Source organism: Glycine soja, chromosome 18, assembly GCF_004193775.1.
Source record: "Glycine soja cultivar W05 chromosome 18, ASM419377v2, whole genome shotgun sequence".
Taxonomy (NCBI): Eukaryota; Viridiplantae; Streptophyta; class Magnoliopsida; order Fabales; family Fabaceae; genus Glycine; species Glycine soja.
In genome coordinates, this window is record NC_041019.1 from 52,881,404 (window position 1) to 52,907,309 (window position 25,906).

At 33.8% G+C, this 25,906-nt stretch overlaps 2 protein-coding genes across 8 annotated transcripts in view; one reads left to right on the forward strand and one right to left on the reverse strand.

The window, feature by feature from the left end:
- LOC114396282 overlaps window positions 1–18,397 on the reverse strand; it is a 43,312-nt gene extending 24,915 nt beyond the window's left edge. For 3 of the 7 annotated variants that reach the window (XM_028358184.1, XM_028358181.1, XM_028358179.1), the window contains exons 1-3: window positions 18,017–18,383; window positions 17,683–17,756; window positions 6,145–6,443 (exon numbers count right to left, since the gene is read on the reverse strand). The gene's annotated coding sequence lies outside the window, so the exon portion shown is untranslated. Of the gene's footprint in view, window positions 1–57; window positions 1,991–6,144; window positions 6,444–17,682; window positions 17,757–18,016 lie in introns of those variants that run through there. The other 4 variants (XM_028358180.1, XM_028358185.1, XM_028358183.1 and 1 more) reach the window with 4 other exon arrangements.
- Window positions 18,398–21,801: 3,404 nt separating this feature from the next.
- LOC114396285 lies at window positions 21,802–24,869 on the forward strand. Its single transcript, XM_028358187.1, has 3 exons — window positions 21,802–22,830; window positions 23,287–24,012; window positions 24,170–24,869. The coding sequence occupies exons 1-3, from the start codon at window positions 22,213–22,215 to the stop codon at window positions 24,353–24,355; spliced, it is 1,530 nt and encodes a 509-aa protein (XP_028213988.1). The 5' UTR covers window positions 21,802–22,212; the 3' UTR covers window positions 24,356–24,869.
- The last annotated feature ends 1,037 nt before the right edge of the window (window positions 24,870–25,906 follow it).

The following is a 25,906-nucleotide window of genomic DNA, read 5'->3' on the forward strand; positions in this document are numbered from 1 at the left end:
TTTGGAAATCATGAAGGCCGCGATTGATTGAATTAGCCACTTAGCAAAATAGCTTACCTTGTTCATGAATGATGAATCTCTTGCACCCATGTTGAGCCTATATATGATTGATTGAGTTAAACCCTGAGCCTGATAAATTATAATCTCCATCTACCTTTCTTTAGGTTGTAGGAGAGCATCATGGTTCAAGGCAAATTTGTTCCAAATTTGGGGGAAGGTATTGGGTGATGATAATTGTGGCAAGACAAATAACAACCACACAGAAATTGTGTCAAGAAGCGGCAAGTAAAACAACTACTAAAAAAATATTTCAAGAAGAAAAGTATGTGTGTGTTGTTACTTAAGCTAAGTGCCTTAAATGTTGTTGTCATCTCAATAAAAGTTGGGAATAAAAGGAAAAGAGTTGATCTAAGGATGAATACTCTCTTAGAACCTAATTTTTGTTTGCATCCTAGAAAAACCATGAATTGTTTGCAGCCCAGCCTCATTACAAGCCAAGAAAGTCCTTCATATTCAATTTGTGTATTTGTGATTGTATGACATGAGAAGAAATGCAAAAGTTGAGACTTGTGTTGGTTGTTGAATTGAAGAATTGCCTTAAACACTTGTGCTTATGAGTGAAACAGTGACCGTGAGGATTAGGCTTGATGAACCTTCCTTGATATCTGTCTTGCTTGCTAGCTTATTTCACTTATGTTTCTTAATGACCATGTTCATATCTTTGAAATTCTACATATCTTTATGAAGAGCTATTGGTTGAAATATTGATTGCCACTTATGTTTATGTGATTGAATGTTTTGGAACAAACACATTTTTTAGTAACCACTATGATTTTTGTCACTTGAGAACAAGTAAACTGTTATTTCTTTGCTTGAGGACAAACAAAACTGTAAATTTGGGGGAGTTTGTTAGTCGTTATTTATGACTAACTTTTGTATTTAATAGTCACATGAAATTCGCATCTTTCCTCCAATTTATGGTTCTTTTTTGTAGGAATTGTACATATTTTCATGTTTAGTTTTATTTTACTCAGTAGATACTCCCAATTTTGTGAATTATGTTGAATCAACTTCAGTTTTAGGCTAAAAGAAGAAAAAGGTGAAGCAACTAGTGTCTCACTAAGCGAGGCATATGCGCTTAGCGAGTGACATTCGCTAAGCGAGGCACATGCGCTTAGAAAGTGACATTCGCTAAGCGAGACACACAACTCTCTTAGCGTGTTAGGAAACCCTAGAAGAGGATCAGTCAGAAAGATACGCACTCAGCGTGCCGTCAACTCACCCAGCGAGTTATTTGTCCCTTCTCGCGCTCAGCGCGCCCAGCTCACTAAGTCAGAATTCATTAACTCGTGCTTAGCGAGCAAATCACGCTAAACGAGCCTTCAGAATCTGAAACGTCAAGGAGCCTTTAAAACACTAAAGTTGGCGTAAAATAAAGAGAGAGACAAAAAGTAGAGCAAAAGAAGAAGCTAGAACATCAGAGCATCTGGAGGTTGGAGGAGACATCCTCAACCATTTGTGGCATTTATCTTTCCTCAAAATCTATCCTTTGTGCTGAAAGTTGCTAACTTGTAATGAAAGACTAAATCTCTTGTTGGGGAGTTCTACTAAACCTTTGATGTAATACTTTCTTACTATCTATTTAAAGTTATCTTTATGTGTTCATTGCTTCTATTTGTGCTTATTTCTTTAGCATTAGAAAGTGCTTTAAAGCCTTAGAACTTGATAGAGCAGGCTAGAGAACTGTATGTCTGGGGACAGAGTGCAGTGATTTAGTTTCTATTATGTTGTAATCTTATTGCAACTCGTTTAGACCAAGATTGTTGAGGGATCAAAGACAAAGTTTAAATAGAGTTAGGCCCATTCACTCGAGGGATCTTGGTTTGGGTAGTTTTTCAGCAAAAGAACACTAAAATAGCGTTAAATAGAGAAAAATATTTAGCAACATCAAAGTGAGTTCAGTAGAATGACCCAACATTTTTACTTGATTGTTTTTACTTCTCAACTTTTATATATTTTAGTCTATAGTTAATTAGAATTTTAGAAAAAAAACCCCTCATTTAATATTTACTTGCTTTATACAAATGTTTTCTCATTGAACATATATTTTCTAAATGAAACAAGTTCCACGTGAATTTGATACTCGGTTCTTACCATTTTATATTACTTGTGCGACTCAGTACATTTGTTGATTAGCATCGCGGAAACCTAGCAAATAGGTACTATCACCTTGTTTCGAGGACAAGGTTCCTCCTAAGATAAGAAATTTTGAAATAAACTTCTCTCTTTGAATTTCATTTCTGCAACCTTCTTTATATACAAGCTTAGTAATTGCTTTGTAACAAACTTCCTAACAAATTTATAACAACTTATAATTTGCTAATTATTGTTATTGCTAATGGTTGCAACTGCTTTCTATTTCCATTGGTGCTTCCTTTTGCTGCTGAGTGTTGGTTCTGTTGGTTCACTCTTGATGATGCTTTCAGTCATCGTAGTCCTATAGGTAATTTGGGCTTATGTTCCTTCTTCTAGGCCTACCTGCGTTGGGTTATGGATTATTGCTAACAATACCTATTGTGTTGGGTTCTTGTTCTGAACTGTTGCTAACAATACCTCTGTCCTCAAACACCACCTTGTCCTTAATGTGGTAAGTGTCAAGGAGCTCATGCCAAGGTTCCCAAGAAGTGTCTTCCGGGGGTTGGCCCATCCACTATGTCAGAACTAAACGAGTTGGTGGGGTCATAGAATGATCAATCTTGGAGTCTAGGAAGGATAGTGAGAAAATCACCGGTTTGTGGTCAATAACTTGCAGGGGCCATGCATCCGAGGAGGAAAGTAGTGGGTCATGGTGGGCCCGTAAGAGGGAATAGTGGAAAACGAGGTGGATGCAGGCAATTTTTGGTAACTAAAGGTGATAAACAACCTGGCCCACGCGAGAAATAATCCAAAAAGGCCCAAAAAAACATGGCCCATGTATGATGTTATACCTATCCTTGCCATTGGTTTGGTTTTCTTAACCAATACCTTAATCTTGCATAATGTTGCCTACATTCCTTAATTCAAATTCAATTTAATTTTAGTTAGTGCCCTTCTAACCAATCCTAATTTGTCCATTTCTTTTTCCCAAAATGAATTTGATATTCAAGAAAAGCAAGCTTGCAAGAGGATTGGTAGAGGGGATCTCATCCAAGGCCTTTATGTCTTAGACCTCAAGGACACTCTTGATTGCAAATTTACTTTTTCTATTATCAATTCACATACAAATTACATTCCTCGTAAAAATGCTCATATTTGGCATTCTAGATTTGGTCATATCTCAGACAAAGTTTATAAACATTTGAATAATAAAATCGGTCTGGACATTTCTCCCAATTTCTCTTCTTCTAATTGTTCTGTTTGTCCTCTTGCTATATTTAGAAGATTATCTTTTTCCTAACTCTAACCATTTATCTGAGTTACCATTTGACTTAATTCACTGTTGTATATAGGGTCCCTATGCTCACCCTACCTATGAGGGAAAGAGATTTTTCCTTACATTGGTTGATGACTGCTTAAGATTCATTTGGCTATTTCTGCTTAAGCACAAATCTGAAGCATCAATCTATGTGCAACAATTTTTCACCATGGTTCAGACTCAGTTTGGTGTATCTATCAAATTCCTTAGGTACGATAATGCTAAGGAACTTGCCCTCACTCAGTTTTTGGCGTCCATGGGAACTCTTCATCAATTTTACTGTGTTGAAAGGCCAGAATAGAATTCAGTAGTTTAAAGGAAGCATCAACATCTGTTCAATGTAGCAAGAGCTTTGTTTTTTCAGTCTAAAGTTCTTATCTCATTTTGGGGTGATTGTGTTACCATTGTAGCTTTTTTCATCAACAGAACCCATTCACCATTACTGCAACACTGCTCACCCTACAATATTCTGTTAAAAAAGGAACCTAACTTTCATGCCTTAAGAAGTTTTGGTTATCCCCATTCCCATCACTAATACCTTACCTAACCCTGACCAAACTAGTAGCCAATCACCACAGCCAACTAATAGTTTTAACCATGACCCAACTGATTCACCCTCAATCTCTGGCTCAGATTATCCTAACACTTTGCCCTCTTTCACCTTAAGAAGGAGTACATGCCACTCTAAGCATCTCTTATACTTGTTTGATTATGTAATCTCACAATCTCAGGCTATATATCCCATCCAACATCATTGTTCCCTGTTTCCTCTTAGCCCCTCTTACAGAGCTTTCATTAATCACATCTCAGCTGTCTATGAACCTCAGTTGTATCATCAAGTTGTTCCTTATCCTGAATGGCATCGAGCAATGCATGAGGAAATCCAAGCTCTTGAAACAAATTCCACTTGGACACTTGTTCCATTACCACCTGATAAGCAATGTATAAGATGTAGATGGGTGTATAAAGTTAAATACAAAATGGATGGCTCTGTAGATAGATAAAAAGCTCGATTGGTTGGCAAAGGTTATACTCAACAAGTTGGGATCGATTTCTCTTATACATTCTCTCCAGTAGCCAAACTTACCATTTTGAGAGTTCTGCTTTGTGTTGTTGCTGCTAGAAATTGGAGCCTCCTCCAGTTGGATGTTAAGAATGTTTTTTTGAATGGAGATTTGTTTGAAGAAGTTTATATGGAACTTCCCAAGGGATACAAGTCAGCCAATCCTTCATTGGTATGCAAATTGAATAAATCATTATATGGCCTAAAACAAGCATCTAGACAATGGTTCTATAAGTTCACCACTACTCTTCTTAGTCATGGATTCCATCAATCCAAGCATGATTACTCCCTTTTCACCATTGGCTCAGGAAATTCCTTAATCATTTTATTAGTATATGTAGATGACATCATCCTGTCAGGACCCAATGTTGCCTCTGTACAAGCTGTTCAAACCAAATTACAGTCTTTGTTTCAATTGAAGATCCTTGGACCTTTGAAATATTTTCTTGGCTTAGAAATAGCCAAATCCAATAGAGGTATCTCACTATCCCAGCGAAAGTATGCTCTATTTCTTTTGGAAGATACAGCTTTCTTGGCCTGCAAACCTTCCAATATACCAATGGATCCCAATCTGAAATCTTCATGATGGAGACTTACTCCCTCATCCATCAATGTACAAAAGATCAATTGGTAGATTGCTTTATTTGACCATCTCACGACCTGATACCACCTTTGTTGTGAATCGATTAAGTCAGTATATGAAAGCACCTAGAGTTCCTCACCTACATGTTGTTCATTATCTTCTGCAGTATATCAAATCTGCTCCTGGACAAGGTTTATTTTTCCTTACTCAGAACTCTCTCAACCTCACTGCCTTTGTTGATGCTGATTGGGCCAGCTGTGTTCATTCCAGAAGATCCACTTCTGGCTTTTGTGTCTTTCTGGGAAACAGCCTTCTGTCTTGGCGTTCTAAGAAACAACCCATTGTTTCAAAATCATCCACTGAAGTTGAATATCATGCCTTGTCTTCTGTTACTACTGAAATTGTTTGGTTAAGCAAGTTACTTCTTCACTTTGAAGTTGATGTGTCCTCTGTGATGCTATTTTGTGATAATAAATTTGCTATATGTCTTGCTTCAAACCCTGCTCATCATGAACGATCCAAGCACATTGACATCGATCATCATTTCATCCGAGAATATATTCAGTCCATGTCAAGAGCCAACACCAAGTTGCAGATGTTTTTACAAAAACACTTTCAGGCCCAATTTTTACTAAATTCATTGTCAAGTTAGGAATGATTAACATCTATTCGCCAACTTGAGGGGTATCATGATTAAGCCGTTGCAGTTAATTACTAGAAGTTATTTGGTTATGGCAATTCATTAATTATTAGAAGTTATTTGAGTAGTTAGCTGGTTATGACAATTAATTAGTTAGTTACTAGAAGTTATTTGAGTAAGTTAGTTGGTAATTACTCAAGTTAGTTATTTTCTGTCTTTGTATAAATAAATCAACTTTGTAATACTTTGATAAATGAATCCTCAAACTGCTTTTCATCTATCTTTCATTTCTTTCCTTTTTTATAAAATAAAATGGCAAGAACAAATGAATGAGATTTCGGCACAAAAGTTTATAATAATAACAAAAAAGTAAAATAAAATAAAGAGAGCAAAACACATTTTACCTCGCTGATTCGCTGCTGCACTTGGTTGCTATAGATCACAAGGGTTCGTTAGAGAGGATGTCACTGCAGTTGGTGCACGCATCTATGATGGTTCATGGCGGACAAGCCCTATTCATATATGCTATGGATGGCAGGTTAAGGTGTCAGCCACACAACAAAAACGTTTAGCAGCAGCCAGCAGACTATATAGGTTGTCCCAGAAGCTTCTCTAGAAATGCTATATATCCTTATAGCTATAAGGAGTCCAAGCTAAGTTATCATCCAAATAGTCGCTACTGATGTATTCAAGCTGAGAAAACCTAGAATGTGTAGTAATAATGTCAATTAGGAGTAGTTTTTAAAGTAATTATAATTAATAATAATGTCAAGTATCTATAACAATTGTGAAAAACATCTCACAATATAAACGTACGGATAGCTTAAAATGGATGGTGTGGCTTAATATATATTAAGCAATATCCATTCTAACGTGACTTAATAATAGAAAACGTCCATACTATCATGGCAACTCTACGTCTCGCATCTAAAGTTTGAAAATTTCACCTAACTTATTTTATTTACAATTTTATCTTACTTAGTGTAGTACTTAGTTTATTTTATATAATATTAAAAAGATTAAAATTAATTTATTTTTAGTCTATCATAAATTAATGATTTTTTCTTTTTGTATCATAAATATTTATTTTTTTGTTATATCCTAATAAATTGTGTTCATTTGTGATGCAAAGCAATAGTCAGGATATAATGAGGTGTACATTGTAACATCCCATTTTTCATAAATAAATTAAAAAAAAGTTTTGGTAAAAATAAATAAATAGATAAAGCTTTAGAGAATGATGAGGTTTTTATAATTAAATAAAAAAATATAGTTGTAATAAAATAATGGTTTGAGGAATATATATATATATATATATATATATATATATATATATATATATATATATATATATATAATTTATTCATTTGATAGGAAATAAAATAGAGCTTCTTTTATAAAATAAATAAAGTAAATAATAAGTTATAAGTACCCTAGGTATAAATAGTGATATGTTAGGTCAGTTTTCAGAATGAACGATAGGTTTTACGATCACTTTTCCTCTCAATTTTGTTTTTCCCTCTTCTCTTCCAAAAACACTCTCTTTTTCCGCATACCATCAAACCTGTCCTAGAAAAATGATGATCTCGAAATGATTTATCGTTGGATCATCGTGAAATTTAAGCACCAGATTTGCAACTCAATTCCAAGCATTCTCACCGTTGGGAATTGCAAAATCATGTCGAAGTTGAGAGAAATATCATTCGCATTGTAACCAGGTGCTAAAATGTTTTCTGTGTGCTTAAATGTGTTTTAAAAACTTTTAATTAATTATGATTTCTTTTCCTTTTATAGTACATATATGTATGAGGTAGAGAGTGTCACATTTAGTGGTATCAGAGCAGGTCGAACCTTTCGACCAGTGTGTTATGTGCTTATCATATTCTGGTGTGCACTCTGTGTGGTTACTTCTGAGTAGTTTTGTTGAACATGCTTGAATTATTAATTGTATTTTCATTAGCATGATTAAATGAGATTGAATGATGCTTGTAATCTGCATTGCATCCTTAATGTTTGTTATACCATAAATCCACTGTTGAGTCATGAGTTATGAGACTGGTCATCTCTATAATTCGTGAAGTGCGGTAGGATGTCATGGCAACCCATTAAGTGATACAAGTTGTCTTGAAAACTTGATGTGTGTATTAATGTCATCAAGAACCTTGAACTTACAAGTGTGTTGTGAATGAGTGTGTTTAATCGATGTGTTAACATGTGTGGACTAATCCCTTCTTTTCTTAATGGGTGATCATAAACGTGATTGTTGAAACTTGTGATTCGTTAAATACATGCATCCTAGTGACTGTTTAATTCTTACTTCTTATATGCATGCTATATACTTGTTATATAAACCTCATAATTCTATGTGTGCTTGTAGTATGGTGTTTTGCCTTAATTGTATAGATAATATGGTTGTTTGTGATTTCTTGTTTTAGCGATGCTAATACCTTATAGTTTGATGACCCATATTGGGATATATTTCAAAAGGAATACTATTTTGATTATCCTTCCAGTTCTAGTGCCACCCATTTTCTTGTGTTGTGTGCTGCCGAAGTCAAGTAACTCGATTATACTTGCAAACCATAATATAACTCATTCTTTGTGTTATGAGCCTACATCAATTAAATTGGGTTACTGATGTTTCTGTCATAATCAAGCGATTGTTAACGTCTCCATATGGGTTTACATTGTGGTCATGTTTTTGTTTCTAGAATTCATTTGGAATATTGTTGTTGATTATGAATAAGTGATCATCCTCGATTTAAAATTATCGTCTCTTAATCAATTGAGTGTTCATCTTGTTATGGGATGCTTATCTTCCAATCACGTCTTATTAAACTGCTTGGTAATCTGTCATGTTGTTAGTTTTGTTACAAATAGTGAAAGACTTCGCCCTTGCCAATCACGTTAAGGTGTTTCGAAAAGAAAATATTTGAGTGAGTATGATCCTTGTTACCTGTAGACAAAAGTCAAACTTAGTAAGTCGTGTACATGTGTTCCTTGAGGATGTGCTTAGTTATCACCTAAGTGTGAGATTGAAAATCTTGTAGGTGTAGTACCTATAGAAACTTGTAACCGTAGTTCTAGGGTAATATTTGATATACAATTGTTTAAGAACATAGAGTAGTTGGAGAAGTTGTGAAGAATAATTAAGATGTTTAGTGTGAAACCTTAAGAAGAGTGTAAGATAGTTAGTAAGACGTTAATGACCAAGCATGGAAGGGTTCGAGAATGAGTGTTCTTGCGTAAGGTAGGTGACCTAAAGGATTATTGATGATAGTTGCATGATTAGCAAGATAAATCTTAGTTCTCTTTACCTTAATATGGGAAAAGTTTGAGGATGCTCTGATGACTACCTTAGTACATGTTGTGACCTCTACGTGTACCTGGTCATGCCTAGACAAGATCGATGTCCCTATATGTTCATGGTGATTTTAGTGATTGGTGCCTTCGTGTGTTTCGAGTTTGGTTAGAGTATGTGAACTATCTTAAAGTTGTTATAGACCTTTGAGAATCACCTCTCATGTTAAGCATGTTTCTATGTATTTAAGTTAGATGAGGATGACCCTTAGAGTATGCTACGTCTAAGTGAGAGATAACTATAAATCCTTCTCAAACACAAGTTTTTTTGAGATGAGAGAAAACCTAAGATTAAGATAAGACACCTTTAATTAGTAGTAGAACCAGAAAGTTATTCTAGGATTCCTTGAATTAACCTTAACCCTTGTTAGAGATGACTCGAGTAAGTTTAAGCATTCTGATGAAATTCCTATAGGGAGTAAACCTTAAGTTTGAACAAGTTTACAAAAGTAAGAAGTGATCCACTACTACAATTTATAAATTTATCATCGCACGATTAACATCGGTTATTCAAAAAACCGATGTTAAGAAAACTATGGTGACATTTTTGTAAATAAGTAGAGTTAGTCATAAAACTGATGTTAACTAACAGAGGTCAACATCAGGTATTTTTAAAAAACCGATGTTGTTCTGTTGATAAATTAAAAACCTGATTTCATCACCCGCGCGCTAAAACCCTATCATTTCTCCTTTCTGCTTCCGCCTGAGCACCGATTGCCACAAACTACATCACTCCAACCACATCGCCTGAAGCTACGATTGTCGCTGAATCTATGACTTTCGCTGAAACCCTATTGTAACTGCAACCACATCACCTCGTGACTCTTCTTTCTTAGTCCCACTCTGTGCGCTGAAACCCTATCGTCACTGCCACTCGACGTAAGCTTCATGTCTTCATTCGTTTTTGTTGCATTTAGACTCTATTTTCTTTGCTTTTTATAAGGACATTGTTGTAGAGACCCACATTATGGTCATTGGACTTTGTTTTTTGGTTGGGGTAGGGGTCTCTATTACCTTGTTGATCAGAAGTAGTTTGACCTGTTTGTTCTTTTGCTTTGCCCGTTTCACATTTTCTGTTCTTTCGAGAGGGACTATTGTTGTGAGGGAGTGTTTATCATTCATTGTAATTTTTTAGAGACATGGGTTTGTAGGTTGAAACATAATTTTGGGAGGTTTTTTCTAGTTTGTTCAGAAATCTTGTGTGTTATTTGTGATGTTGACATGAATGTGCACTACCCAAGGTGGTTGCTTTATTATGGGAATTAGCTCAAGATCAACCACCAACTCTTGATAATGGGGAAAGTATACATGTTATACTAAGGAAAAAAGTATATGCAATATCTTATTGAATGAAGTGCAAATTGCAAACCATATTTTTTTTTGAGTTTGAATTCGTAGACAAATGTGACTAATGTGGTTGCAATTACAGAAAATACTTCAAAATTCTTTTAATTATTGCTACAAACATTTTTTTTTTGCTACAAACATAGTCTCACCATATTTTAAAAACCTTATGCCCATAGGAAGCCATCTGACCTCACTCATAAGGAAAAGGCCTTATTCTGATTTGTGATGGAGATGAAGGAAAGAATGTATGATATTATATGTTTTATTTTTAATTTTAAGAAACAAGATAACAAAAGTAACTATGCAAAGGTTTTGCCACTTCAACTCTGCATTAGTGCATTTGATTATAGCACATGTTAATGAAAGATATTTTGCGATGTTGGAAAGGAATAAGAAAGAATAGAATAGGAAATCAAATAGGAAGTTATTTATTTATCATATGAAACACCAATTTGGGTGCCTAGTCTGGAAGCACTAACGACGTCATTGACCCTCCATCTCCCATCAGACGCCACGTGAAGTGGAAGATGGCTCACACCAAGAAAACGAGGCAGATGATGTCTGAGGCAGCAAAGGAAATTGTTGAAAAGATTGTAAGTCATTTTCAATTAACAATTGTAATTATCTTTGTTTATTCTGTGAATGCCTTGGACAAATATATGTGATTTGTACAAGATTCTTTGGAGGAGTTGACATCACAGGGATCGTTCGTCCCCCATGGACGTCAGGATGTCCTGACTGCTGCCATTAGGCGACCAGAACACCCTGACCATGTCCATGCTGTTGGAGTCGGTGTCACTATAAAGCAATACTTCGGATCGGCTCCACGAACCTCCCGCAATTCTTCCTTCCTCCCTCCTGAAGACCTACAACAGCTGACCCAACAAATCAAGGACCAACTGGAGGAGTCGATCACAAAAAAAGTGACTCGGTAGCTGATGGCATCCTTCAGCTAGATGCAGTCCCAATTTCAATCGCACATGCAATCATAGGGACTTGCACTGCCTCCGGAGCCTGAGGTTGGTCCCTCAAGGCCTCGTGTCAGCACAAAGGAGAGTTGTGTTGATCACTTAGGGAACGATCCAGAGACGGGTGACTCAGACAAGTGCGGGTTGTACCTTGAAGAAAATTCTTCCCGCCTGGTTGCCCTAGGAAGAGTTTATGAGGGATCCACAATGGTTCACAACATCCCTTTGTTGTCTGGCCAAGTGAAGGTTTGTGTTGAGGAGGTTAAAGATGCAGAGGCTCCCCTTCCTATACCCATTGATGAGGTTACCTTAGTGGGGCAAGCACTTAACACCTTCCTTGCTTGGCTGACACATCTCGTGAAGCGTTTATCAGAACATGTATTTTACTCTGATTATATGCTTTTTTTTCATTTGATTTTTTCACTGTAATCAAAACTTGTTAATTAACTATGTTTGATCAACAGGCAGTTGTGTCTCCACCAAAACCTCTAGAAGGTCGGATCTTGAGGTGGATGATCCCATGTATCTGATGACATTGACCATCCCAAAGTTGTTTTTGAAGCCTCTCCAGGTTATATGGGATGCTACCGTGTTCGGGGTGTTTAATCAAAACTTCCCCTTGTACATAAAGCACAAAGATCTCTCTGAAATTGCACATGGTGGTCAATGTCATCTCAGTATATCTGTTCTACAGTTATGGATTCTGTAAGTCAATTTAGATTACTATTAGTTTCCTAAGTTATTGTCTTAAATTCCTACATAATTTACTTTTTTCTTAACAACAACATGCATCTAACTGAGACTAGTATGCGAGCAGGGAATTTCGATGTCTATGGATTCCTCGAGCCACAGTCCATTCAAAGAGCTGGGCAATTGCAATTTGAATCGGAAACTTACATCAAGAGTTGGATGCAAAGTTCAAAATGTGATGTCTACCTTGGAGCCTACCTGAATGGGTAAGTCAAACACAACAACTTAATTCTAATCATGTATACTACTACAATAACCCATATTCGTCTCCACTGCAGCGGACACTGGCAAATAGTTGTCATTCTGCCTAAGGAAAACCTTGTTGTCTGGTTTTGTTCCTTACATAACAGGTCAGACAACTACCTTAAGGGAATAATTAACAAGTCAGTGTTGTTTTCAATACATTTGCATTAGCATAACTGAACAACATCAATATTTTAATGTTTCCCGTATTCAATAGTGCTTTGAAAGGACTTAATGATACTCCATAGCCTAAATCCAAGGCTGGTGCTAGGTGGATTGTTGTTAAGGTACGTGATTTAAATAAAAATTCTACTTATATATATTGCTTATGTGTCTGTACACTAATTGTAGTTAACGTTTAATGAATATCCAAATTTCATTATGTATTTAGTGTAATAGACAAAAAGGAAGCACTGAGTGCGATTATTATGTCATGCACTGGATGTCCACCATAATCTTAGGAACTTTCAGGAATAACTGGGAAATGTTAATTGTTTATTTCAAACAAAGTTTATTTTCTTGTCATTGGTATTACATTATTAGCTTATGTTTTATTTCATCATGGAGTATTTTAACGATGTTGGACCATTGGAGGCAGAGAGATTGAAGGCCCTTCGCATCCAGTGGGCACAATTTTATCTCAAAGTTAGGATGTTAGGGAACTTAGGATGTTAGGAAACTATTTCATTTTAGGATATAATACCTTGCTTTACATTTTTGCCAATTGCTATGTCATTTGAACAATAAATATTCTTTATTGATAGTTATTAATAAATCATTTATTCATATATAGTTATCAATTGATAGTTTACTATACAACTTTCTATTAAAAACTATTTAAAAGCAGAAAACAAATGATATATACTTCGATCTGTGGTCTGATTTCAATTTTACAGGTTAAATTTTGTGTTTTTTGTAATAACAGAATCTATATTAAAAAAAAACATAAAAATAACATCAGTTATTTACAAAAATTGATGTTAATATACGCAAACAACATCGGTTTTTGAAAAAATCGATGTTAACATATAACTTAACATCGGTTCTTCAAAAAACTGATGTTGTTGGTATATGTTAACATCGGTTTCTGTAAAAACCAATGTTAATATCCAAAACGTTAACATCAGTTTATGTAAAAAAAACCGATGTTAACATATAAATTAACATCAATTTTTGTTTAAAAACCGAGGTTAACCTAAAAACATATAACATCGGGTTTAAACAAAACCGATGTTAACTTATCGATACAAAAACCGATATTAACGTTTAGAACTTAACATCGGTTTTTGTAGAAAACCGATGTTGATCTATAAGTTAACATCGGTTTTGTATAAAACCCGATGTCAACTGTCAACATTCATACATTTATTTTGGTGTAATTCTTATTATATAACATCGATTATTTAGATAACCGATGTTGTAAATTTTACGTTAACATCGGTTTTCGAAAACCGATGTTAACCATAATACTTTCAACATCGGCACTTTCAACATCGGTTAAAAATCGATGTAGAAAGTCCTAAATAACCGATGTTAAAAGAATATTTTCTAGTAGTGATCTATTCTGCTTATTCAATTAGCACCCAGTTAATATCAGGTAGGAAATCCTAGAGTGGAACCGTTACTATTCTTGAACCTAAGTGAGATTTATGAGTCAAGTATACCAAAGTGAGAAAGATCGCGTTGAAGGAAGAGGCTTAGGCCCGAGGGTAGGCAAATAATGTATTCTCGATGGTCATTTTTGGACTAGAATTGGTAGAGTGTGAGAGTCTCAAAACTCTTTTTTTTAACGTCTCATGTTCAAAAAAGAGTCGACCATGTGGTTAGTCGCATTTTCTTGTGTATGTTTGTTCGTTTCAAATTGTCATTCGTGTCTCCCATGATATTACCCTACTCCAAATAGTATGTCATTCACATTCTATTATTGTTGAGATGTCACTCTCGTGAGAAGACTTAACTTATGAAATACTATCATTAAGTAAACGAGGATAGCCGGATTTAGTTGCTAAGTGCATATGAGTCTTATGATCGAAGTCACAGAAAAGAGTTTCAAATGGGCACACAACTCGATATTGAGAACCATATGCGTAATATATTTTTCTCGATCCTTCAATAAAGTTTCGGGGACGAAACTTCTTTTAAGGGGAGTGAAATTGTAACATCCCATTTTTTGTAAATAAATTAAAAAGGCTTTTTAGTAAAAATAAATAAATAAATAAAGTTTTAGAGAACGGTGAGGTTTTTATAATTAAATAAATAAAGAAAAATAGTTATAATAAAATAATGATTTGAGGATTATATATATATATATATATATTTGATTTATTCATTTGATATGAAATAATAGTGATATGTTATGTCAGTTTTCAGACTGACGATAGCTTTTACGACTGTTCTTCCTCTCAATTTCATTTTTCCCTCTTCTCTTCCCAAAACACTCTCTTTTCCCACATACCACCTAACTTATCCTAGAAAAAAGACGATCTCGAATGGATTTACCGTTGGATTATCGTGAATTTTAAGCACCAGGTGCTCAACTCAATTTCAAGCATTCTCACCTAACTTATCCTAGAAAAAAGACGATCTCGAATGGATTTACCGTTGGATTATCGTGAATTTTAAGCACCAGGTGCTCAACTCAATTTCAAGCATTCTCACCATTGGGAAGTACGAGATCATGACGGAGCCGAGAGAAATATCCTTCGCATTGTAACTTTTTCCTTTTCCACAGAAACTCAAAACTGTCTCGGTAGAACTATGATCCCGATCTCGTTAACCATTGGATTGTCCTGAAATTTTGATATGTGGTTTCTGATTCAATTCTTCACACCTACACCATTGGGATTCGCGGGATAATATTTATGAAGAGATAAAAAGGAATTATACGAAAATAGTACAAATGGAGGCTTCAATCCCTTTTCCTTCTCTCTAACATTGAGAACCCTATTAGAGCAATTAAAGGAAAATCTTGAGTAATATCAAGAAATTTCCAGAGATGCCGATATCGTTGCCGGAACATACGTGAACCCGCTTAGAGGTAGGGGATGAGTTTATCGCAATTGGAATTACAATGAACATATGTAGTGATCCTTAAAGGATTAAATTTGGTTTATTTTGGGATGTTCATTAAATGAAATTTTTTCTTTATGATTATAAATACAATATTGATGTCCTGGTGTAAATTGGTTGATAAAATAGAGTGCTCTTGGTGTTTTCATTTTTTTCATACCTATGATTTTGATATAATTGTGTGAAATTATTTGAGGGGTTTTAGTCCCTATGTTGTGCTAAACCTTTTGTATAAATTTTTATATTGAGAGTATGAAATTGTGATTCAAATCGTGAGTATGTGATAAATTGAACCTGTGATTAAAGGTAAAATACATGTGTATTGAGTTGTGAGCTATGAACTGTGCAATCACACAATTGTAAGATCCTTTAAGGGCGACGAGTATGGTGATGTGATCCACTGTGGGAACCCGACGAGTCAAAATGATTTTGAAAACAATTGAGTAGTTGTGTGTATCGCATAGTTCATAGGTAAAGTGTATATGATTCATGGGTTGTGATAACGTGTTAAATTGAAATTATACCATTGTAATTGAGATCGAGTATATGTGATAAATTAAGTATGTATGTGATTGAGATGTGTGCATTGAAATGTTGTGTGCATTGAGTTATGAACTATGAATTGTACAATCACACGACTATAAGACCCTTTAAGGGCGACGAGTTAATGTTAAGACCCTTTAAGGGCAACAAGTTAATGCTAAGACTCTTTAAGGGGGACGAGTTAAAACTATTTTGAGAATAATTGAGGAGTTGTGTGTTTTGTACAGTTCATAGATAAAGTCTGTGTACTAAAATGTTTTCTAGGTTGGACCTGAATCAGGAGGGAGAGACCTTGACAGACTCTTCAGAGTGTAAGCCTTAAGGGTAAATACACCCAGTTTGAGTGTTCCTTTAAGCCTATGTTGACCCCATATGGTTGGAGCATTCTCACAAAGCAACGTGACCCTGACTGCTTTCCCTATGATTTTACCTAGTGAGAGTGATCTGACTTACTAGTGTGTGGTTTGTCTTGTAATGTACTCTTAGGCACCGACGAGGTTTTTCACTGACATGATACCACATTGCATATATGATTGAGTCTTAGTATATTTGTTGCATAACGCTTGTGTATTATTCGATATTGATTGATTTAGTGATATTGTGTTTGACCATTGAGTACGTGAATGCTGTGAAAACGAATGAGATGTGTGGTATTGTGATGTGATTTTGTGCGACAAAGTTGTGAAATAACGTGAGTGATGCTTAAGTAAGTTGTATTTTGTTTATATAATGTTTATACCTACATATTATCTTATTTCTCTCTATTAGTTAGGAATGTGATAATTCACTCCTTGTGTGTTGTTTGTATTTGGGTCTTGTGATGATATTGAACTTTGTGTTCGGAGGAACAGATGACTAGGTGAATTGTTTTAAGGAACCTTGTGATGAAGAACGTCGGGACACAATGTTCTAATAGTATATGACATTAGGATATAAGCTTTTATATTGATTATATGAAGTCTTAGACGACCTTGTTTGAGCCGAGATGAATTTATTATCTATTTTGGACAAGTTTGAATATGATGTAAAAGAAAATGAATGTGAGTCTTTTATCCTTTGAAATGATTTTTTTTTATAAATGTGTTTTAAACACTTTTGATTAATTATGATTTCTTTTCTTTTTATAGTACATATATGTATGAGATAGAGAGTGTCATATACATCACAAAAAAAAAAGAGTGCAAAAAATAATAATCTTAAACAAATTAAAAGGTCTTCCTATATATTCTTTGATATATTTATTTTTAAATTAGAAAGATGTTCAGAAAACAATTTTATTTTAATATTAATCATAATTTAAACTAAGAAAACCAGAATCAAGAACAATAATAAAATTTGTCTAAAATTAATAAAAAAAAGCACAAAAAATCCCATACAACTTAAATAAAATTAAAAAAAAAACACATACAACCAAAATAATTATTGTTTTTCCCTAATAAATCATGTCATAAAAAAAAGATCACAAAGCTTAAGCCTTTTCGCGGGAATCTAAAAAAAAGAAAGAAACGAACACATCAAATGGTATTAAAAATAAAATGAAAAATAACAAGAAACTCAGGGGCTCAAAGTTCCCTCGTGATGTTCTATTGGTCTAAGGTGCCATATAAAAAAAACTGCAACATGTCCGATATATTTGGAATAGGGAAAGATCGGTCGACTTACATGTTTATTCAGTACTACTTCAGAGAGAGTAGTTTTAAGAAGACCACCACAGTTTTTTCAACATCCTGATCCACCTGTTTCCAAACACTGGCTTAATTAAACAAAAGATCACAAACACGTGCAACAGCGATTACCACACACCTTCAAGTGCTTTTAACTGCTCATTTTTCTAACGTATTTACCATCAACTATTATAACCGCTACAAACATTTTATTTTAACTTCCAACAGCAATTACATATTTCAAAACAAATTACACCCGACTACGTATACAGGTAACTTTTAAGTAAGAGTGTCTGTTTTGCACTTGTAATAATAATAAAAAAATAATTTACCTGACTGGTTATGCTGCTGCTGCTGCTGCTGGTTTCTAATTCAGTAGGGTTTGTCAGAGATGATCGAGGAGGTCAGTGTGGTTGGTTCACCTACGCATAATAATATATATGCTATGAATGGAGATGAAGTAAAACTATAAGAGATGAAGAATGGTGGCTTGCGGGTGAAATGAAGAGTGAGGGGATGCAAGCTAGGGTTTGCTGCCTGCAGGTTCAACCATAATTAAGAAGAGCCAAAGGTAGTGAGTACGTACGTGCAGTGTGGTCCACTGAGGTCAAATCTGAGAGCAAAACTGAGGGAGGGAGGATAGTACGTGATGGTATATGTGTGAGTATTCTTATGTTAAAGGATAATTAAGGACGATGGATCTAGGGGTGTGATGCCTACATTTAAATATGTTTTTTTATTTCCTCTATAAGTAAATGTCTTTTCATTTTTAGTTTGGTAAGTTTATTTTTTAAATTGTAGTGTATGTGTGTTTTTTCTATTGTGATTCTTATGCGATATTTTGTTTATTTTTAGTTTTATAAGTTTATGTTGTTTTTTAAAATTTTGGTCTTTACAAGTATAAATTTATTGTATAAGTATAAACTCATGAGAATTATAAATAAAAAAAATTAAAATTTTAAAGAGATTAAAATTAAAAATATATATATACGAACTTATGAATAGTAAAAATAAAATTAAAAAAGAACTTACTAGAACAAAAATTTTAAAAAAAGATTAACTTAGGTGAACTAAAATTAAGAAGATAAACTTATAAAAAATAAAAAATAGTAACTTAGATTAACATTGAAAAGGACCCCATGAAAAAAAATTGGTGGGCAACGTGATCCGTGTTGTCTTTTAGTGGGAGTGGGTGAGAGTCTTATTTTAAAAAAAAGGAAATTCTAAACTTGACCAGAAACAATAATAATCAAAAGTTTAATTATTTTGATTGGTCATTTTGTATAGCACATAACCACCCTTGATTTCCGTCAAATACGAACAATTAATTGTTGCACATTTTAAAAAGAATACAAGTGTTATTTCTTTGTAGAATTCGTACATAATATTCTTTCTTATACTATGACAAATTGCAGTTCTCATTAAAAAAAAAAAAAAAAAAAAAAAAAAAAAAAAAAAGCAGACATCATTGTAAATAGAGTGATTGGTTGCCGCTAGAGTTAGTCTTTGACTTTGTTTTGTGTTTTTTTATTGCAACGTCATGTTCTAATTGTTAGTGAAAATTCAAACCCACCATTTTATAATCCTAAAATATTTGTCTTTGTACTTGTACCTTTATTATTTTAGCAAATTGAGTAAAGAAGTACATCGAAGAATCCATGTGTGAACCACCTTTATTAGCTCAAAAATTATTATTAAAATATTTTAATTGTTCAAATTAAAATTAAATAATTGATGACTTTGTCCTCGTCTTCTCATCCTGCCCCACCTCTACCATCTAGAGAATCTTCCGCTGGAAAATGAGAAGTATAAGAATTAAAAAATAATAATAATCCTGCCATAAATGATAAATTTATAAAACAAGAAAGATTCCATTTTGTCCTAAAAGATATGCTAACATGCATGTATCCTGTAGATCAGTTTTTCATTGCCTGAGAAACAAAGTGTATATAGAGTAATCATCTACTATCATAAAGTCACATATTTTTTCTCCTAAACTAAGTGTTCTAGTGGGTCCAAAGAAATATTCCAAAATTTTGAAATAATTTCTAAAATTTGTAAGAATTTCTGATTTTTTTTGTTAAATTAATGCAACTACATTTCTAATTAAAAATGTATATATAATTTTTTAAATCAAGTTTTAGGATATAATTTGCTTTCGAAACATATTTTGATATTAAAAAACAAACCCCAAGGCCAGTTGGAGTGGTTGCAACCTTTTTGTTTTTAAAATGTAATTATTAAAACATAATGTGTTTGGTAAAATGGAGTTCAAGTAATTTTAGTTAATTTCAAAATTAATCCTTTTATGTTGATTTTCAAATTGATTTTTTTTTTTTGCAAATTAGAATTTTAGTTTTAAAAAACACATGTTTTTCCCTCTATAAGTAAATATCTTTTCATTTTTAGTTTGTGTAAGTTTATTTTTCAATAGTATTTGTAAGTTTGTATTTTTTTTATTTTTAGTTCTTATGAATTTAAGTTTTTCTAATTTTCGTCTCTGTAAGTGAAAACTTAGGAGAATTATAAATGAAAAAATTAAAATCTTAAAGAGATTAAAATTAAAAATTATGAACTTGTGAAGACTAAAAAAAATGAAAAAAAAACTCGTTAAAACCAAAATTAAAAAAACGATAACTCACCTAAATTAAAATTAAAAAATAAGCTTATAAAAAATAAAAAATAATAACTTAGATTAACTAAAAATATATTTAAGCCAAATAGCCCAAAATGAATTTGCGTTTTGATATTCTAAGATGGAGAAAAGGACCCCCTGAAAAAAAAAATTGGTGTGCGCAACGTGATCCGTGTTGTTTTTTAGTGGGAGTGGGTGAGAGTCTTTTTTTTTATATAAAAAAAAAGGAAATTCTAAACTTGACCAGAAACAATAATAATAAAAAGTTTAATTATTTTGATTGGTCATTTTGTATAGTACATAACCACCCTTATTTCCGTCAAATAGGATTAATTAATTGTTGCACATTTTAAAAAACTACAAGTGTTATTTCTTTGTAGAATTCGTAAATAATATTATTTCCTATACTAAGACAAATTGTGGTTCTCATTAAAAAAAAGACCTCATTGTAAATAGAGTGATTGGTTGCCGCTAGAGTTAGTCTTCGACTTTGTTTTTATGTTTTTTTATTGCAACGTCATGTTTTAATTGTTAGTGAAAAATTCAAACCCATGGGAAAATGACAACTTTGTCCTTGTCTTCTTCATCCTGCCCCACCTCTATCATCTAGAGAATCTTCCGCTGGAAAATGAGAAGTGTTATAAGAATTAAAAAATAATAATAATCCTGCCCATACATGATAAATTGATAAAACAAGAAAGATTTCATTTTGTCCTAAAAGATTATAGGCTACCATGCATGTATTCTGTAGATCAGTTTTTCATTGCATGACAAACAAAGTGTATCCAGGGTAATCATCTACTATCATAAAATAATATCTTTTTTCCTCCTAAGCTAAGTGTTCTAGTGGGTCCTAAGAAATATTCCAAAATTTTGAAATAATTTATAAAATTTGTAAGAATTTGTGATTTTTTTTGTTAAATATATGCAACTACGTTTCTAATTAAAAATGTATGTATAATTGTTTTAAACATGTTTTAGGAGATAATTTTGTTTTGAAACATATTTTGAAATTCAAAACCAATCCATAAGACCAGTTTGGAGTAGTTGCAACCTTTTGATTTTTAAAATGTAATTATTAAAAATTAATGTGTTTGGATAGAATGAAGTTGAAATAATTTTTAAGTTAATTTCAAAACACTTTTATGTTCGTTTTTAAAATCAAGAATTTTTTTTTGCAAATTACAATTTTAGTCTTATGAAACACACGCTGTATGAATTTAAGAATAATTATTGTCATTACTTCTATCCCCATTATCAGCAACATTATTATTGTTGTTATTATTATTATCACTGTTATAATCAATAATATTATTAGCAGCATGCTACTATTATTTATCAGCACCACCGCATCTACCACTACGAGAGGCACAACAAACACTACCAATACCTACATTACCATTATCACGTCTTAATCACCACTGTCACCACATAAATACAACCTAATTTAATAGGATAGGAGACTTTCAGAGTTATTTTGAAAACTAAGTTAAAAGAACTAAAAATCTCTCGCAACACACCCTAAACTATTTTGTAATTCAAAATCAATTTAGAATTAATTTGTAAAAATTCCAAACTGATCTTCCAAAAAATGTTATTTTTAAGTAATCAATCGAGTATTAAGATTAGTTTTGGTTTAAATCTTTTAAAAAATCAAGCCATGCCTTTCTTTTTACAGGTTCTTTAATTCCATGGACTTGCACAACCCTCTCTGAGCATGCATGTTAGCCTATCCCTTAAAAATAGACGCGCAAGTAATTCTGTAAATATAAAGTTAGGAAGTGCCTTATCCCGAGCAACAATTGAGGTTGATATGTCAGAAATTTCACTAAAACCCGTGCATGTTATTTTGCTTCATTAATATTAAGAGTTCTTTAGTTTTAGGTTTCAGTTATGGCTTCCAACCAAGAAGTAACAGTGCCTTGCAGATATTGGGTGGACAATGAACGAAAGCGTGTAGTTATGGCGGAAGCAAGTGGACACTTTGTAGATGTTCTCTTTAGTTTCCTAACCCTTCCATTGGGAACTATCATCCGGCTTGGGAACACATTGGGGCAACCAATAGAGATTGGTTGCATTAACAATCTATTCAAGAGTGTGGAAGCTCTGAACCCAGATGTTTTCTGGAACGACATCTGCAAACGAATGCTGCTTTCTCCGCGCAACCCGTTAGAATTCTCTTACCAGAGACTAAAACTGAAGGTGGATGATACGCAGCCCACAAAGTATTTCGTGTGTCACATCTGTTCAAAGGGCAGTGATTTCTCGCTGAGTACTTTTGATGAGGTAAAGTGCCACTGTGGGAACTTGATGAAAAGACAACTAGATATGCTGGTAGAGCCTGCTGGTGGCAATGGTGTTTTTGTTAAAGGGGATGCCATGTTCTTGATCTTTGATGACTTGACAGTGCTCCGTAGCTCTCCCAGTGTCTCCTTTAAACCACCACTCCAACTTGGACACAAAGAATTCAGAAAGGTGGAAGAAAAGTCTCTAGATGTTGACACAAATAAGGTAATATTTCTTTTTATTCATTTACTTGCATGAGTTTTTTGGTTAGAAGGATGGAAATGGAAAAAATAAACTTATCCTCCCGATATTGTTTTAGTTGGGCCGACAGAAGTTAGGGAACAGAGATTTTGCCTTATTTTTTCTCTTCAAATAAAGATTTTTACGAAATAGTATGTTAGACTTCAGCATGAATATCTATTGTGAAACAAATAGTTATAAGAGTCATAAGTTTATGCCAATACAAAAAAAATTAGGGGATTATAATGATTGTTTTGTGCTAGAAAATTCAGATACATTGAATTCAAGACATTTTTCCGACTTGCACTTGCTACTTATGTATGCAACTGATAACCGTCCTCGAGTTCCTTAGCTTGTAAAATCGTAGATGCGCAGGACCTTTCCAGGTTTAATGAATTATAACTTCACAATTTGAATTGTTTTATGTTTTCTTTTTCTCAGGCATTTAGCATACTAAAGCAAGCATTAACCTCCAAATCTGCTCTAAGTGTCACATTGGAAAACGGAAAATCTGAGCCATCGTCCTCTTTCTTACCAGATATTGGCCCAAGTCAACGGAAAGATTACATAAAAATCAAGGTAATAGTGAGCAAATCACAGAACAAGATTCTGTTTGTCGAAGCAGATGGAGATTTTGTTGATTTTCTAGTCAGTTTCCTTACAATGCCACTTGGATCTATTATGTACCTTGTGAATGGCAAATTATCATTGGGAAGCATTGATAAGTTGTACACAAGTGTGAAGAATCTTGATCCATCATGGTTCATAGCGTCGTCAAACAAATCCTTACTGAATCCAAAGGTTGCTCCTCATTTTGGTTGTGGGAGCAATCCACTAAATGCTTCAGAAGAAGACACTGCCAAGTATTGGTATGGAACTGGCATAGTGAAGGATAATAGGGGACGTATCATCTATGAAAAGAATATGATTTCAAAGAACAAACATATGCTAAAAGATCCAAAAGATATCAAACTTTTGGACCCAAGATCCTCTAGAGCAAGAAAATCTGATGTGGGATTTATGAAGAGGCCATGTCTTTTTGTTGTTAGCGATAATCTGGAAGTGAAAGCAATGACGACTTCTTCAAGCATTCCATGTCCATTTATGGAGAATGACCGGTTGTTGGATGATTTGGAGGAACATTTGGTGAAAATCAGGAAGTCACAGGTAATATTCACAATTCAGTACTCCCGACGACTTGTTCTTTTGCACTGCCACAATATTGGATTAAGAAATTTTGATTCATATCAATGGTTTTATTTAACAATATTTGTCTTAATTTTGTCAATTTAGAGGTGACGTTCATTATGTCTATTTTGGTCAGGCACTAAAGATATTGATGGCTTCTTTGACATCCAACAAAGCTGCTTTCACAAGGAGCCTATCCCACTTATTGTGGAATTGGAAATGCCATAGATGCATTCCATGTTGGGGGTTACTGGGAAGGATGAAAATAAGTCACAGAAAGAAAAAAGAAATGGAAGATAAAGAAAGTGAGGAAGAGATATAATAATAATATGATGGGAAAGAAACAAAGGAAAGACAAGACAATGAAGTAGAAAGGTGATGGAAAAGAAAATAGGTAGATGTTAACTGCCTGAACAAGCCAAAGGAAGAAAATAAAGCCTAAACTTTATGGGTGTTAATAACTGATTAGGGGCAGTGTAGAGCAATCCTGCCATATTTTGGTGTGTGAAATTGTAATGTTTAAGGGAATTGGATGGTTATGTAGCTGTATTTAATTCTTTTGTTCTATGAAGTGATTAGAATGTTGGTCCACAACTCTACAACTGCTATTCGGCTCTGAGAAATTGACCTCCGAAAGATCTTTAGTATTCATCTCTTAGTGATATGATCAGCACATCCTGTCTGAAAAATGTATACATCTATATAGCTAGGTAAGGAGAGTTCGAGTTTTTTTGTTTTTTGTTTCTTGTAGTCAGGGGATTTGAAGTTATTCTATTATAGTCGTTGATCGAAATTCTTGATATCTGTAATTAAATAAAATTAAGATTTTTTAATTAGACTAAAATCTATAGCAGTGACAGGGTGATGAAGAAGCTTGGTGTCGACTATGAAGGAGTGGATAGGGATGGGTTCGGAATTGGGTAATTGTTTAAAAAGAAATTATGATAAGAATTCGAGCATGAAACTTTCCTCCAAAGGTGCTATATAGTGTCCTTCATAACCATATGGGTTTAAACTTTCATATTAATCCAATATTTATGAGGATCCATATTAAGGTGTGAAGGGGAAAGGTGGACACGACACCCTTATTTTCTATATATTCTCTTCATCACTCGCCTCTGTTCATTCTTCAGACGTTTTCTATACACTTTATGGTGGGATATCATTCTTGATATCTAGAAGTCTAGCATGACTCAGCACGAATTTTGTCTTGTTGGTGTCAATACCATTATATAACTTCAGTGATTTATCTTATGGATCAAGTGGAAGAAGTCTAGCATACAGCTGCACACAAGTTGTTTAGCTCCTTGATGGGTTAACTATTGTTAATTTGTACACGAAATGTGTATCACGTATTGTCCTGCTTGAGGTTGATGTTTTAGCTTCAGGGTGTCTTGGACTGTATGATAAGTGCAGAAGGTTGGTTCTGTTTTCAGGATACAGGACTTGTATCGAAATTTTCTCATGTTTTGGTGTTAAGCTTGGACATTCCTTGTGCATAAGAAATGATTTCCTTTATCTTTAATGAATTATTTGGCTTATAAAAAAAAGACAGAGAAAGTATTTTTATAAAACTAAAACTACAGAGGATCTGTAACTGACTCAAAGTCATGCCAAATAAAAGAGAAAATATACATCACAATGTAGGTCAAGATTACTCCACAACACCACTTAAAAAATAAGACTAGCATAAACCTTTATTTCATAATATTGCCATGATTGTTTCCTCCATCAATTATTTCGATGTTGAAGTTCCATTCAACCTAAAAACAATATCAAAGAATAATTATATAACTTTGAGTATTTTGTTTTGTTACGATAAATACAAGGACATTAATCCATATAGAAAAATGACTGCTGCCACATATAGTGC

Excerpts from the sequence above, each read along its gene's own strand:
- LOC114396285 (XM_028358187.1), top strand. The coding sequence starts at position 22,213 with ATGGCTTCCAACCAAGAAGTAACAGTGCCTTGCAGATATTGGGTGGAC. Across the intron at positions 22,831-23,286 it reads TAGATGTTGACACAAATAAG|GCATTTAGCATACTAAAGCA; the intron begins GTAATATTTCTT and ends TCTTTTTCTCAG. Across the intron at positions 24,013-24,169 it reads TGAAAATCAGGAAGTCACAG|GCACTAAAGATATTGATGGC; the intron begins GTAATATTCACA and ends TATTTTGGTCAG.